The 14825-nt window shown below is 42.8% G+C and overlaps 1 protein-coding gene and 1 long non-coding RNA gene across 3 annotated transcripts in view; one reads left to right on the top strand and one right to left on the bottom strand.

The window, feature by feature from the left end:
• Positions 1 to 8714, bottom strand: part of LOC138472680 (uncharacterized) — a 243716-nt gene extending 235002 nt beyond the window's left edge. For both annotated transcript variants that reach the window (XR_011268656.1, XR_011268657.1), the window contains exons 1-2: positions 8618 to 8714; positions 5238 to 5346 (exon numbers count right to left, since the gene is read on the bottom strand). This is a non-coding gene — a long non-coding RNA (uncharacterized lncRNA). The remainder of the gene's footprint in view (positions 1 to 5237; positions 5347 to 8617) is intronic.
• LOC138472679 (uncharacterized) overlaps positions 1 to 13712 on the top strand; it is a 99835-nt gene extending 86123 nt beyond the window's left edge. Inside the window, exon 3 of the mRNA XM_069610971.1 lies at positions 13443 to 13712. Within this exon, the coding sequence (XP_069467072.1) occupies positions 13443 to 13669 (227 nt within the window). The 3' untranslated portion in view covers positions 13670 to 13712. The remainder of the gene's footprint in view (positions 1 to 13442) is intronic.
• The last annotated feature ends 1113 nt before the right edge of the window (positions 13713 to 14825 follow it).

Here is a 14825-nt window from a genome sequence, read left to right as displayed (position 1 = left end):
GCACCTGCACAATCACAATCTCCCCTGAATCCTTTTTGATGGCCCTGGTGGATCTATGCAATTCCCTCGTGTTCAATCTTTTTGTCAGCATTTTCCTCATCTTGCTGCAAAAGGAGTTGCTAAATACACTGTACAGCAATTTCAGCCTCTCTTTCTGATAGAGAATACAGTTTTGAGAGTAGTCTTGGAATATGTATCTTACTCCACACCCGTAGAGGCATACTTCTTCTGTGTCTTTTTTTAGCTCTTTCGTCAACCTCTACATTCTCAGACACTTTGTTTGGTTTAGAAAGTGTCATATCACATCCATTGGAGCAGAATCTTGCTTTTTATTTAAAATAAAGTTTTATCTTCTCTACCACCCCTTTTACCTGAGTATCATCACTAAGAGTCTAAGAATAGAGGACAGCAGATTCACCTCTCGTACCTCCCGCTGTACAGGGAAGCTTCACATTCAGGCTCACCCGAGCATGGTCTGAGACTGCCAATTCCTTTGAGAACACTTTCAACACCTGGTTCATGATTAAGTCAAATATTTAAAGGTAATCTATCCTGGAGTATGAATCATGAATCCTGGAGTGGAAGGTGTTTTTACGTTTAGACTGGTGGTGGGTCCTCCAGGTGCCCATCAGGCCATCAGCCTCCATCAACTACCATATGACTCTACCTCCTCTACTCAGTTCCGTAGCCTCCTTATCTTCTCTCGCAAACTTCACTAAATTAAAATCCCCTCCAAAATATAACTGGTGACTCCAATCATGTTCTGCACTTGCCTCAATTCTCTAAAAAAGATATGCATGTTGCTATTTTTCCGTTTATACTGTCTACGGTGAATGGTCTGTCATTACTGGTGAATTGGCAGATGGCATTTCAGTTCTCATAGTTTTTCTCCACATTGCCCGCCTAGTAGTTCAGACTCCTATCTGTCCATTTGTATACCTATATAGTTTTTGTCATAAAACAACTTGAAATTACTTCATTGTCTTTTTTATTTAAGAAATGTTTTCAACCTCCCCAGTTATGTGTGTCTCTTGTAGGAGAGTGATATCCACCCCTGCCAGGTTCAACCTTGCCAGTATTTTTTTCCTCCTGACAGATCCTCTGAGGCTATTGACATTCCAAGTTATTCTTCTAAGCGACCTCCCCGCCATAGATGCGGTAACCATATTTTATAATACTCTACCTCCTAGCCTCGATCCGCTGCAACCCGAAAGTGTGCCATTTTACTTGTGCCCTTTAAGATCATCTAATTTTGTTAACTTGAACTCCAGACAGGAGCACTCTGGAGCTATGCTTTCTGAGAGGTCAAACACAAACAAAACAAAGTGTACTGTGATGAATCAGAGGTGATTATCCCAAGAACTCTGGCCTGGGACCCTTCTCTTGTGGCCAGGGAAAGGCAGACACTTCCTAATCCTGACCCTGGTGGTGGTGTTCTGCGGGAGGATCACGTGAGAGGGGACTCAGACCAGGAACATTGGGAGAACCATCTAACTAACTTCCCTAGAGATCATACAGTTTTGATGGCCTATTGTAAAATTGAGGCCTTTGATATTAAAAGTAACCAGAACATTAGGGACTTCAAATCCCACAATGCCTTAAGTAATGGGATGAGGAAGCAGAGTTCACAGGCACAGAACTGCAGTATGCAATCTCGTGGTTCTAATGAGCAACACCTGAGCAGGACTTTTGAATACATAAGACCCCTTATGGTGCAGGCCATTAGAACAAGAAGGTGGAGCAGTAGAAGTCGTTAACAGCTGCAGATGCAGCAGCAGCAGAAGCAGAGAATCGAAGACGCCTGAGCCAGCGCTGTGTTTAAAGTGGATATAGGTCCAGAGAGGGTCTTTGAAGTTGAGAGAGACTGCTGGGTTGGCCTTTCTTAGGTAACCCCGAGACTCTTCCGTAGTCCACAGCTGACTGCTAACACATATTTTGAATACCAGAGTAATGCAAGAAAGTCATGTTAATGGTAGTTCTGGCAGGTAGTGGACCATGAAGAAGATATTGAAGTATTGCATTGTGGTTGAAGGTGTGAAGGAAAGAAAGTGGCAAGGCCACTAATGCGCTTGATGAACTATAGTAAAAACCATCCTGTAAAAAAGATTGTTGTTGATGAAGAAGAATTGTAGAAGTGTTTATTTCCCAAGGAGGAGACTCTGGTAAAACTATCCTGCTAAAACATTGTTATTGATCAAGAAGAATTGTGGAAGTGTTTGGTTTTCAAGGAGGAGAAGTTATGTTGAAAGACCGACTATAAGTGTGGAGACAAAGACTTTTTTGTTTTGTGGAATCTTTGCTGAATGCCAAGTGAAAGACTTATGGAGTGAGCAGAACCTTGTGCTATTTTCAGGGCAGAGCTTGGCCGCTAAAAGGAATTTGCTCATTTTTAACTTTAATTTGGTAACCTTTGCTTTAAACCTGGGAAAGGGGCTCCAACCCTGGTTACAGGATACGTGGTTACCAAGTTGATGTTTGGGTATAAAGATTATTTTCTTAAACCTGTATTGCCATATGATATCTTGATGAGTTTGATGTATGTATAAGTGTGAGGGACAGATTCCTTTTATTAGAGTGTTTTCCCTTAATCTTAGTTTGATAGGCAGGGAAATGCTCTTTATGTTAGGGCTAGCAAGGCATTTATCAGACCCTTATAAGTAAATAAAATGGCTACTTGTGAAAAACCTTTATCAAGTTGTCTGTCTCGCATTTCTGAACACCCCCACCCCCCTCGTTAACCCTCCCCCGCACAGTGCACAAACAAAGACATAGGGCCTCATAACACGGTAGGCGGTAAACCATGGCGCTATTAGCGCCATGGTTCATGCCGGTAATTTATCGGTACCGCCTTGGAGGAAAGGGGAATTACCACCCTGTTCCAAGGTTGGGAAGGTGGTAATTCCTCCTTCCTCCATTGCCCTTCCCCATTCCCATTTTTGCCCCATAGGGCATAATGGGGAAGGCGCTAATTACGGTACCGCAAATTGCGGTACCGTAATTAGCTCCATGGTCCCTTTGCGGGTTGGATTTTTAACGCCTGCAAAAAGCAGGCGTTAAATTCCCCAACCCTCAAAGGGACCTCGTAGTAAGGCAGTAAGGATTTACCGGTACTGGTAAAATACCGGTACCGGTAAACCCTTACCGCCTACCGTGTAATGAGGCCCATAGAGACTAGCAGGACAATTCCAAAATAAAAGGTCACAAGCTTGATGAACCCTTCTATTTGTCACCATTCCAAATCAGTAATGAATTCATACACAAAGCATTAACAGTAAACAATCCTATCCTAGAATGTAACTGGAAAGGAGACAGTTCCCCCCATCCACACCCGCATCCACCCTCTTTGCATATTGGAGAGGGTGGTGCACCGGCCCGCCCTATAATTCGCAGTGATGCAGTCCTAGCGCATTATGCAGGGTCCCTTGCCCCAGTCTCCTGAGGCACAGCTAACAATTGAGTAAAATATCCTTTCAGTTCCCAGGCCAGTTCCTCTCCCTAATGGATTGAAGGAACTGCATGTTGTTGCTGTCAAGTCCACAATGTTATCTTGAGCATGCATGCTCAGTCCAGAGGCTCTGCAATTTCTAGTGGTTTAAAGAGTTCCTAGACATGGTGGGTGAATTTGGCTCAGGCCACGGAGTCCATCATGCAGCTCTGCGTGCAAACAAGTGGAGTAGCTCTCTCACGTTGCCCATGAACCAGTAGTTTTAGCTCCTGAAGGTCAAGCTACATTTTTTCAGTGGGCCCCATAGCTCCTCGTTATAAAGATGCAGAGTCCAGTACGCAGCAGCATGTGCCCCCCACTCAACCTCCCAAGGGTTGTAATGTTCTGCTTCATTCACTCTAATCCATATCATTGCAGTTCACTTGCACACATATTGGGAGAAGACACAATGCGAGAACCCGTATGGCAGGTTGTTGTGATAGTTTAGAATTGTGTCCAATAATTACAGAACTGATTCAGACAATGCAGCAACCATTTACGTGAGCAAGGCCACCACAGATTTAGCAAGAATAGGGGTGCATAGGCAAGCATAATGTCATACTAGACACCACGTGAATCTTTTGCATGCAAATTGTTAGCTTGATTAGCTTCTGATGCGATAATTTGCTCATGTTCGTGCTTAAACCAATGAACAGTCTTTGGAACCTCAGTGAATAGAATGCATCCTAAAAGTCCTAAGTAAATCAACAAAATGTACTTCACCTGGAGATGGTAGGCAGCAGGCAGATAAGTGAGCAGGAAGCAATTGAGCAAAATGGCAGACAGGGAACATGGACTGCTGTCCCCTGCTACACGCAGGGGGATTAGGAGACCCATAAAATCTGGGGGGGGGACAGGGGACACCTTGGGACTTTTCTTTTTTTATTTATTTATTGTTTTTCAGACAAAGAACTCGACTTTTCACAAAATTAAAATAGCAGGACGTATTAAATCACATGTATCGCGTGTGTGTGTGTGTGTGTGTGTGTGTGTGTGTGTGTGTTATATCTGCGAGTGGCTTGCCAGAAAAGGACTTGTGGAGCTAAGTTCTGCAATTCAAGTGTAGGAGTGGGACCGATGTAATGAGTGTAGGGTGACCACAGGAAATGAAATCATGGGGAATTACATCACTAGAAAAATAAATTACTTACCTCTATAAACATAGTTTCTTGAACAAATCAAGGTGCCCGGGCAACATGCATCCCCAACCCATTACATCCTATTCCCATATTGGGAGGGAAGGGCAGCAGGGCACACAGATGAAAGGCATTCTCAATTGGGCATTGCCAATACCAACAGTTTTGGCTTTTGTGTTGGTATGGGAAAGGCATTTGCCAGGTACTGTCATAAGTGGTCTTAACAGGATTCTAACAGCTGCAAGGTGGTGAGAGTACCTGGGCATTATGGACATATAATAGCACTGCTTGGTGAATGCCTGATATTGATAAGCAAGCTGAAATTGTTGACTTTGCCAATGCGTGTTTTTAACAGAACTTCAGTGAAGGACATGCATAGTGCTTATAAATAAAGTGGCTGAAGGTAGACCTGGGTATATCATTTTAATTATACTAGTAGCAGGGTTGCAGTTGCTTTAAAAAAACACTGACAGGCACTTGAGTTCAAAGTTTGATGGTAAGGTTTGAATAAAGCAAGCACAAGCAGTTCCCATGAAACCAAAAAACATCAGTACACACAGGATCGGACAAAAGAGGATTGCAACATATATGCCATTCTGTTAGTCAACTTTACTCACTTATTATGCTTTGTACGTTGTCCGCTTTCCTGTGTGAGGTCCGGCTGCTGCAAGTAATCGAAAATCAGCTCTGGCACATGCGTTTCACTGCTTCAGGTCTTCAAAGTTCCTTTTTGAACCAAGGACATATGAAGCACAATGTTAGATGCGCACAGCACAACATATGTATTTATGAAGTTTTGGAACATGCACACTGCTAGCTTTCCAACACCGGACACTTGCCTAACACTGCACATCTCTCAGGCTTATCAAAAATCTGTTCCCTCTCAATCCATCCTCTCCTCCTATTCTCTGTTCCACTAATCTGCAGACTGGAGAACCAGGCCACAGAAAACATATTCCACACTTCGGACACGTGGAAGCACAGCATTCAGTCATATACTACAGAGGCAACTGCTGTAGTATATATCTGAATAACAAATTACGTTGACTCACCAAACCGATCACACATGTTGGAACTGAATCTGCCCTCCTTGATTTAAAAAAATCAGATGGATGTTATCAGGGATAATGGTAAACTTGCTCTCTTGCTACTATTGGACCTGTCAGTGGCATTTGACTTAGTTGACCACAGCATACTCTGCCGACACCTTACCGAAGCAGCTTCCTTCTCACCAGAAGCAACAGCATGATATGATATGATATGATAGTTTATTTATATAGCGCCTATACACAATGTGTTTCAAAGCGCTTCAAGGCAAGGAAGGGAACAAGGGAAAATACGACATTCTTACAGGCCATGAACAGTAAGGATGTGAAATTAACTATCGTACTCGGCCTGACGACATTTCAGATAGTGCAAGTGCTAAGACATAGATAAGGAAGGGAGGGGGAGAGTGGGAAGGAAATGGAAACAGGCAGGTGACTACCGTACTAGGCCTGACGACATTTCTGGTAGAGCCGGAGGAAAAGAAAAGGTGAGGGAGAGGGGTGCAGAAAGAGAGGGGAGGAACAAAACAAGTGACTATCGTACTAGGCCTGACAACGTTTCAGATAGTGCTGGAGGGAGGGGGTGGGGGCAACAGTTAGGGGATAGGGGAGCGACAGACGAGGTTGCTATCATAGTAGGTCCAAGGACAATTCTGATAGAGTAAGTGCATAGAAGAAAGTAAGGGGAGGAGGGGAGGAGATGGGAAAAGGGAGAGGGGAGGGGAGGAGAGAACAGAGAGTAAGCAGTCAAAAACAGTGGAGAAGCAAGAGAGGAGAGTGAATACAATTGCAGAAGTCAGAAGTAACACATAATGTTGCAAGCCAGGATACAAGATGAAGATAGAACAGCATGATTCAGGGCCACCATGAGTACAAGATGCAAAGGACGTCCAGCATGAGAGTTGTGCATGAATAGCCTCCTTCCTAGAAGGTAAAAGAATGAAAGTCTTTTCTGAGAATGCTAGCGCCACACCTTCACCAATCAATTGCGGAGTCCCCCAAGGCTCATGTGTTTCCCCCGCACTCTATAATAGTTTCACAAATCCCCCCTCCGCCCTCCTTGACTCCCTTGACATTGCATATGTAAATTACGTGGACAATTCCCAAATTCTCCTCCCCTCACTGGCATCTACTCAGAAGATGCTGCCACACTAAACTCAACCTTCATCACCATTCAAGCCTGCATGAATGATGACAAAATAGAACTCATTATCATAGGGCACCCAACAATTCTGAACAAATTGAACCCTGAATACTCAACCTTCATTATCAATGACATCCCTATCCCCGTCTCATCCTCAGAAAAAACCCTGGGAGTCTATCTAGATGCATATCTTACAATCACCAGACAATTCAATGCCATCGCCTCTTCAGCTACATACATCACAAAACTCCTTAATGCCTCAAGACCATTCCTATTGCCAGATAGCTGCCTGACGATGGCTTGCGCCATGATGGGCTCTAGATTAGACTATTATAATTCTCTATTTGCCGTCACCTCATGCTACAATCTAAAAAAACTGCAAGTCATACAAAATAATGTCCTAAGAGCTGCCCTCAACCTCCCCGAAACCGAACACATATCAGCTGCCTGCAGGAAGGTACACTGGCTCCCTATCCAGGAAAGAATTCTCTTCAAGAACCTAACCATTACCCACAGATGCATATCCAAGTTAGCGCCACCCTACCTGTCTCAAAGATTCGCCAAACCGCAATCAACCAGCCCCGTCAGAACCTTCTATACACAAAGGCTAGTTGAACCCACCTTCAAACGTGACAAAGCAGGTGGCTCAAGCTTTGCTGTCACTGCAGCCAAGCAATGGAACTCCCTCCCACACAATCTCAGATCAGAAGGATCATACTGGGCTTTCCGTAAAGGCCTCAAAACCTGGCTCTTCGACCAACTCAAACGTCTTTGGCCTCCCACCATTTCCTGACCCTTGCAGCAATATCTATGCACTGTTTATACTTTGTCTTTATGCACCAATGGAACCAATGCACCAATGTAACCTGTAACCGCTTTCTGGGCCAAAGTGGCCACATGTAACCTGTTTTCCACAGCGCCCTGATGCCTGAGGGTTTGTCTATGCTATACAAATGCAAGAAAAAAAAAATCTTGGGCTACAAGTTTCAGAATGCTATGAAACCATTACAAGACTAGCGTCTCCTGAATGGCGTGGATAATGTTAGCCTGTATTGTCTGAGTCTTAGGTCACTGTAAATCAGTTTTACGTCCATAATAATATAAGTCTAAATCTTAAATTAATTTCATTTAGAATGCCATAAAAATGATGAATGGCGCTTGAAAATAAGCAAGGTCACATTTCTAAAAGTTGTCAAATGGTTTAGATCACCTGTGGTGGCATTGTGGTGTCACGTGCACCACAAATACATCAGAAATTAAATCAGAAATTGAAATAATTCCCCTACTTTAAGATGTACACATTTCAAAACATGACTTTAAAAAATGACACACAAAGTTTGTGTGGAAGCAACTGATTTGAATGTTAAAACGCATGAATGTGTGGATTGCAAACAAAAACACCACATGCTTGCTGTGGATACGGATACTTGAGAGGAGTCAAACGAATGCTGAGCAAATAGCCACCCTTTGAGGGAAGAGATGATATGCTATCCTTTCCCTCTGTGCACTTCCCATCACGAATATATGTGACCACAGACCTCTAGCTCTGGCCTTGTTCAGCCATGTCACACAACGAGCGAATTTCCATTATTTGCACAGGGGTGGCATACATTAAAACCTTGCAGAATTATTTACCAAAACGTAATGACATGAAGGAAGAAGGCAGCGGGAAGAGAGAAGGCAGGTGAGAGGAAGGGAGATGACACAGGATCAATAGCGTCTAAACCAGAGAGCAGGGAAGCGAGTGGTTGCAACATGAGGCGGTTCAGTGAGCAGGGACAGAAAGAAAGGAAGAATATATACGTACCTGAGAGCAGCAGAAAGCAGTCTTCTAGTCTAACCACCGTTGTCACTGAGTCAGGCTCACATTGACTCTCAGAAGCCTAGCAGCATGCGTCGGTGCCTGCTGGCTTCTGAAGGTGAGGAGGAGGCTGGCAAGCTGCACAGCAGTGCACTGCGCAGCCCAGCCCAGCCTGGGCTGCCACGTGCCATATTCCCCGAGAGTGGGGGAGGAGGGGAACGCACGAGCAAGAGTTGTTGTCAACAACTCTTGCTCGTGGTCCTGCGTCTTTCTACTCCTCCCCCTCCCCCACTGTTGTTGTGTGAAATGAATCATGCCATGCACGGCCCGCACCTGCAGCATGCAAACTTCAGACAGAGTCTGAAGTTTGCACGCATCAGTGCACATGATGGCACACACAGGACAGAGAAACTGGGGGGGATAAAGGCCATTGTATCCCCCCACTTAAAATTGTGGGGGAGATATGTCCCCCCCCCCCGTTTCACCCATGTCTTACGCCCATGGCTACACGCCTATACATATCCAAACACTCTTTACTTAGCCCTTTTGCGTACATAAGCCAGTTTTCTAGGAGTTGAGTTGAAATGCAGGCAAGCTTACTAGGTGAAAGGTAAAGGAGGCAAACAATGGCTCATTACAAGGGTAAATAATTACAGGTAAGGAAGTCACAACAGTACCAAATCCAATGAAAATGTTGCTGAAAAAATCCACTTTTAAATGCATATATATGTGTGGGAGGGGTTTAGGATTATATTTTATGGTACGGGGAAAGGTGGAGGGGCTGCTGGGGACTCCCCCGCATATAAATGCATTCAAAAGTGCATTTTGAAAGACGTCTTTTCAGGATTTTCTGCCGCAAGATTTTCACATAGAACCAACAGTACATGTTAGGGTAGAGGAAACAAGGGACAAGAAAGAAAGCAAACCCTTGTTTCACCACTATTCTTTGCTCTCCCTTAATTGCCTTTCAAAGAGCTAGTACCTCAAGGGCTGTGGGCCCTAACCAGACTTCGAATCAGCTGTTTAAGGGGGCACCAGTGAGTGGGCAGGTATTCTGAAAATGCTTTTTGAGGACATCTTAGAATCTGCAACGTTAGCAGTGTCTTGGCAGACTGCTTATATTATTCCAGTTTATAAATCCGGTAGCAGAGCTGAACCGGAGCACTAGAGACCGATTTCCACACGAAACTCTGACAGTAAAATGTTGCCAGTCTGATTCTGAGACATCTTGAATCGTGGGTGTATGGCAAGGGTCTGATTAGTAAAAATCAAGCAGAGTCCCGTAAGCACCACAGAACTAACCTTAAAAGGTTTGTTCTGCAGTGTTGTCAGGACCTTGTTGTGGAAGGGAAATACGATGTAATTGATTTGGCTACAATTGACATGTCAAATGTATACTGCATCAAGAGCGAAACTCTGGGAAAAATTGTCAAACTAGAAAATTTCCGGCAGGTTTACTTAAATTGATAATTGCTTTACATAAAGAATCCAATGTGAGGGTCAGATTGAATCAGGAAGGCACATTAACACAAAAAATCGGCACTCATAATTGCCTTAGGCAGGGGTGGATTTTGGCCCCTGCCTATTTAATTTAGATGTTGCAGATGTTGGTACTTTTTTGGAAGCAGCAGCCTTTGTTCCTCCAAAACCCAGAAATCTGGCGGTGAGTAGGATGGCGTACGCCAATACTTTCTTACTGATAGACTGTACAGGCAGGGGCTGGAAAGTCTTTTGGCTGCTTTTGAAGTTTTTGCAAATAAAAACAGCCTTAGAATTAAACCGCTAAAGACTAAGATCATGTCTTTTAATAAAAGGAAAAGGAAAACAGCAATGCATTGCACATTGAATGGCACCCCTTTGACCAGTGTGAACTCCATTGTGTATTTGGGGTTTCACATTACGGGTTGTCCTGATAAATCTTACATTACGAACTATGTAAGATTGAAAGCAGAGGCACTCATACCCCAGTTAAAACGGATAACAAAAAAAAATCGATATTGTAAATTCTCAATCTTGCCCTTAATTACATTTTTTCGAAGGGAAAGTTTCACCCAAATTACTGTATGATATTGAGCTTCTAAAGGAATGGGTATTGGATTATCTGAGTGTATTAGAAGGTGTAATTTGGCAAAGCCTGCGTGGGGTTCTGAACACAGTACCAATTAGCGCAATCAGATATGAGTTTGGGGTAAACTCTTTGAAAGTAAAAGGGCAGTGGCGTATTCTGTCACTCTACAGAACATTTTTAGTTTCCCCAAAGAATACCCTTTGTAGTGATTTTGCTGGTATGGTGGAGACGGGGAATGTCCAACCGCTGAAGGAATATGTGTAGCAATGTATAGCTAAACTGCGGGATATGGGGTTCACTAATATCAATCTTGTAAGTGATCCAACTGAGGTGAAACATACTATGCTTAACTTGGACTGGCCTGTGAATCTGGACAGGCTGCATGAGTATGCCAACTTGAGCCATTTGAAAGGTGAACATAAAAGGAGAGGCATCATGGCTCATTATTTAGAAATCTTTCCTTGTTCAAGGACGGGGAAAGATTTTTTGTAGTTTCAATGGAACCTGTATCATACGGGAGAGATTCAGCTAAGATGCAATTTGGTGCAAGAGGCGGGGGTCGGATCTAGATTCTGTCAACTATCTAGTGTGGTTGAAACCCTTAAGCACCTTTTGGTTGAGTATCCCGGTTTAGTCACTTTTATACATATGCACTTTAAAAGGGCGCTATTCTATCAAGCCTGCGCTCAAATTTTATGAAGGGAACTTTGTCCCCAAAATTATATATGGACGGGAACTACATTTTAAGGTGGTGGCCAATTGGTTGCACATCTTGGAAGCTAAAACTTGGAGGAGGATATTTTAGAGAGCCTGGTTGTTTGCAGGAAACCTTTACTGAGAACCCACTAAGGGTCAAGACTCTTTTGTATGATTTAGATTGGGTTCAGACTGTCAATAAGTTTCACAGCTATTCTTCTATGAGCCATCTCAGCACAAACACTAAAAAAGAGGAGAAATAGATAAAGTTTCCATGTCTCTATCGGAGAGCTATACTCATGCGATTTTGCTGGAACTTGCTCCCAACCCTGAAGATTCTGAATAGGCAGGGCACGGTGAATGCTGAAAGTGTTTGTTGCAGATTCTTTAAATTAACCACAAGGCATTTCATTTTAGAATGTCCGTCACTGAATGTCCAGCGAATGTCTTATCTGGGCAAATTGTTCTTGGGAGTAAACTGATTAGACAACAAATGCCTATATTCTGAACATGCTTGGTAGCCAGTTTGTTAAATCTACTACTTAAAATTGGATAATTTGTTATATTTTGTATGGGTTTGGGCACATATGACATTATGTTGAGTGTCCAAATCAAATGTTTTAATTATTTTGTGTTTTTATTTATTGCAATGTTTTCCTTGTTTTTTTGTTTTATGTTGTTTGTATAAACCGTAAACAATAAAAAAAAAAGCTTTTTGATGTATGTGTCAGAGTAGATTGTGAAATATTTTGGGAAACCTGTGTACTTGGTTTGCGAGTATCAACTGTTATTGCAGCAGTGAATTATTGAATGCCCTGAAGTTAAATGAATAAGGAAATGTACACATTTTAATCAAGCACAGTTGTTTATTTATACAGCGCTTACACACAAGTGGAGTGCTTCAAAAGCTCTTCAAGGCGGGAAGGGAGCAAGGGAATTCAGTAGTCATCTTTAGACCTGGAAGTTTCCAAATGATCTAACAAAAAACTAGCGTACTAGGCCTGACAGCATTTCTCCTAGTGCAAGTGCAAGGAGGGAGGAGAGACATAGAAAGGGGGGAGCAGGACAAAAGAACTTACTTAGGCTTAGTATATTCAGTTCATGCAAGTGTACAGACAGGATTGCAATGAAGGGAGAATGGGGGAAGCAAGTGTGCAGGGCCCTGGGTTAAGTGCAGAGAGCTTCCCTCTCTCCTGGAGCGTAATCTGAAAGTGCAGTAATGCTGAACATAGTGCAGAGGTCCAGAGGCAAGTGCAAGACTGGCAGGGGAGCCTGGGACCTGTAAGGCTCTGGAGGTGAACCAGGTGACCAGTCAGCAAAAAGCTAAACAGAGTTAGGGAAGCTAAGGCAGAGGGAGGCAGGAGAGAAGAGAAAGGAGGTTAGCAGGGGAGAGGGAGAGAGGAGGAGGAAGGGAAGTGGAAGGTCTTGAAGAGTTTCCAGAACTGAATACGGAGAGAGGCAGGAAGGTTGCTACAGGGGGAGGCACCTGCAGTGGATAGAGATCTACCCCCAAATCTCTATTATGAAAAATGGCTCACCCACAGAGAGTTGGAAGAAGATGTGTGGAGGGCTCTAGAGGGAGAGTATTTAGGAGGAGAGCCTTGTGGATTATGCAAAGGGTCTTGAACTTGATCCTTGCAGCCACAGGGAGCCAGCAAAGGGATTTCAGCACTGGAGAGATGTGGTCCCTGGGCTTGAGGCCAAGGACAAGTCTTGCGGTTCTGTTTTGGATGAGTTGTAGAGGACGGAGAGTAGCGGTAGGCAGATTGAGAAAGAAACTGTTGCAGTAGTCCAGCCTAGACAGAACCAGGGCTCTGGAGATGGTGACCCTCTGTGGGGAGTCAAGGTAAACCATCTGGAGGCCCGTGCCTTGCAATAGGAGATAGAGAGTAGCCACTGTGGCTCAAAATGGACAAACGGAATGAAAAGGTGGATGGTAGTGACAACCAGGCCAGGGTGTCTACTGGTCGAAGGGCTTTGTTCTCTATAATCAGTGTCTAGAGGCAATTGTACTCGTTATTTTCTATTCTAATGGTTGACTCACACATTCTCTTGAATCTTTTTCAGGCAAAGTACTTGTTCACTGCTTTAAGGGCAAGAGCCGATCGGCCACGCTAGTCCTTGCCTACTTGATGGTATGTCAGAACATGACCCTGGTGGATGCCATACGCACAGTAAGTGCCAAGAGACACATCAGTCCTAACGAAGGGTTCATTCGTGATCTGCGGAACCTGGACAGAAAACTTGAGAAGAAAAGGGCCAAGAACTTCAACCTGGCAAACAACAATGTGTGATAACCAGTAGGACCCCTTGAAATAAAACCCCTGTTCTGCAGGACAGGTCATCACTTCTCATTACCTACCAAAGGTGTGCGTGAGTGTGGAAAGAGCATCCTTTTCAGAGGTCAATACTCAAACAAGTGGGTTCCTATTAGATCTGTTATGATTGTTCAAGTTCTTTGACTTATTTTCAATAAATGAAACATGTTTACATTATCAGGGTGAGTGGTATACAAAATATTATCCATTCTAGCATATTGAAAGTAATGATGCAATACTGTAATAATGCATACAATTAATTGAAAATATTAATTTCAACAAATAATGAAATTAGTACAATTCACTGTCAACATTTTACTGTATTTAATACTAAATACAATTAAACATTTTAAATGACCAATATAAAGAACTTTTGAAATAGCACAATATATGTTCACAAAATCACTTGAAAATGTAGACCAGATAAAAGAATTATACATCGATGTAGGAAACACAGAGGTCACATAAAACTGTTACGAGCTACTTGGTGCAACATTCAGACATCTATAGAGAACTAACTAATAACAATGAAGAGCAAATCATATTCAAAATACATTATGTGTATAGAAAACTACAAGTGATCTGGCCAATATAAATTTAGTAATAGTCTAGCTGTAAATGACAGATCCACATATAATCGACATTTCGGCACACGTAGATACAACACCCCAGGACAGTGAATAATGTTTTCCAACGAATTCCAAGGATCCCATATGATGTCCACATTTAACAATTTGCTTGAATTTTCAAATCAGAAAATCAGATGGGTGTCAAATCAATTAAATGTGCATAGAAAATCCTGAATATAGAAAAGGGAACATAGTGAGCTTTGAATTTGTGGTTCTAAAAGTAGAAAGCTACATCAGGGCCAACCTTTATAATTTCAGGATCATGACTTAAGATTTCACTATGTTCCTTTCTCTATATTCAGGATTTTCCTATTTAAGAATTCAAGCAACTTCAAAAACGTGGACACATTATGGGGTAATTGAGATACCTTATGGAATAAATTGCACGTCCAAATTCAAACAAATTGGAAATATGCACAGCGTGTGGGACAATTAGGACACTGTATTTAATACTTGTCAGATATTATTCAATATAGTTCTAAGAAAGGCGCGGTATCTACATA

This window comes from Ambystoma mexicanum, chromosome 8 (genome assembly GCF_040938575.1).
Source record: "Ambystoma mexicanum isolate Mex_15411 chromosome 8, UKY_AmexF1_1, whole genome shotgun sequence".
NCBI lineage: Eukaryota > Metazoa > Chordata > Amphibia > Caudata > Ambystomatidae > Ambystoma > Ambystoma mexicanum.
The sequence above is the reverse complement of the archived record's forward strand: the minus strand, read 5'-3'. Positions and strand labels throughout refer to the sequence as shown.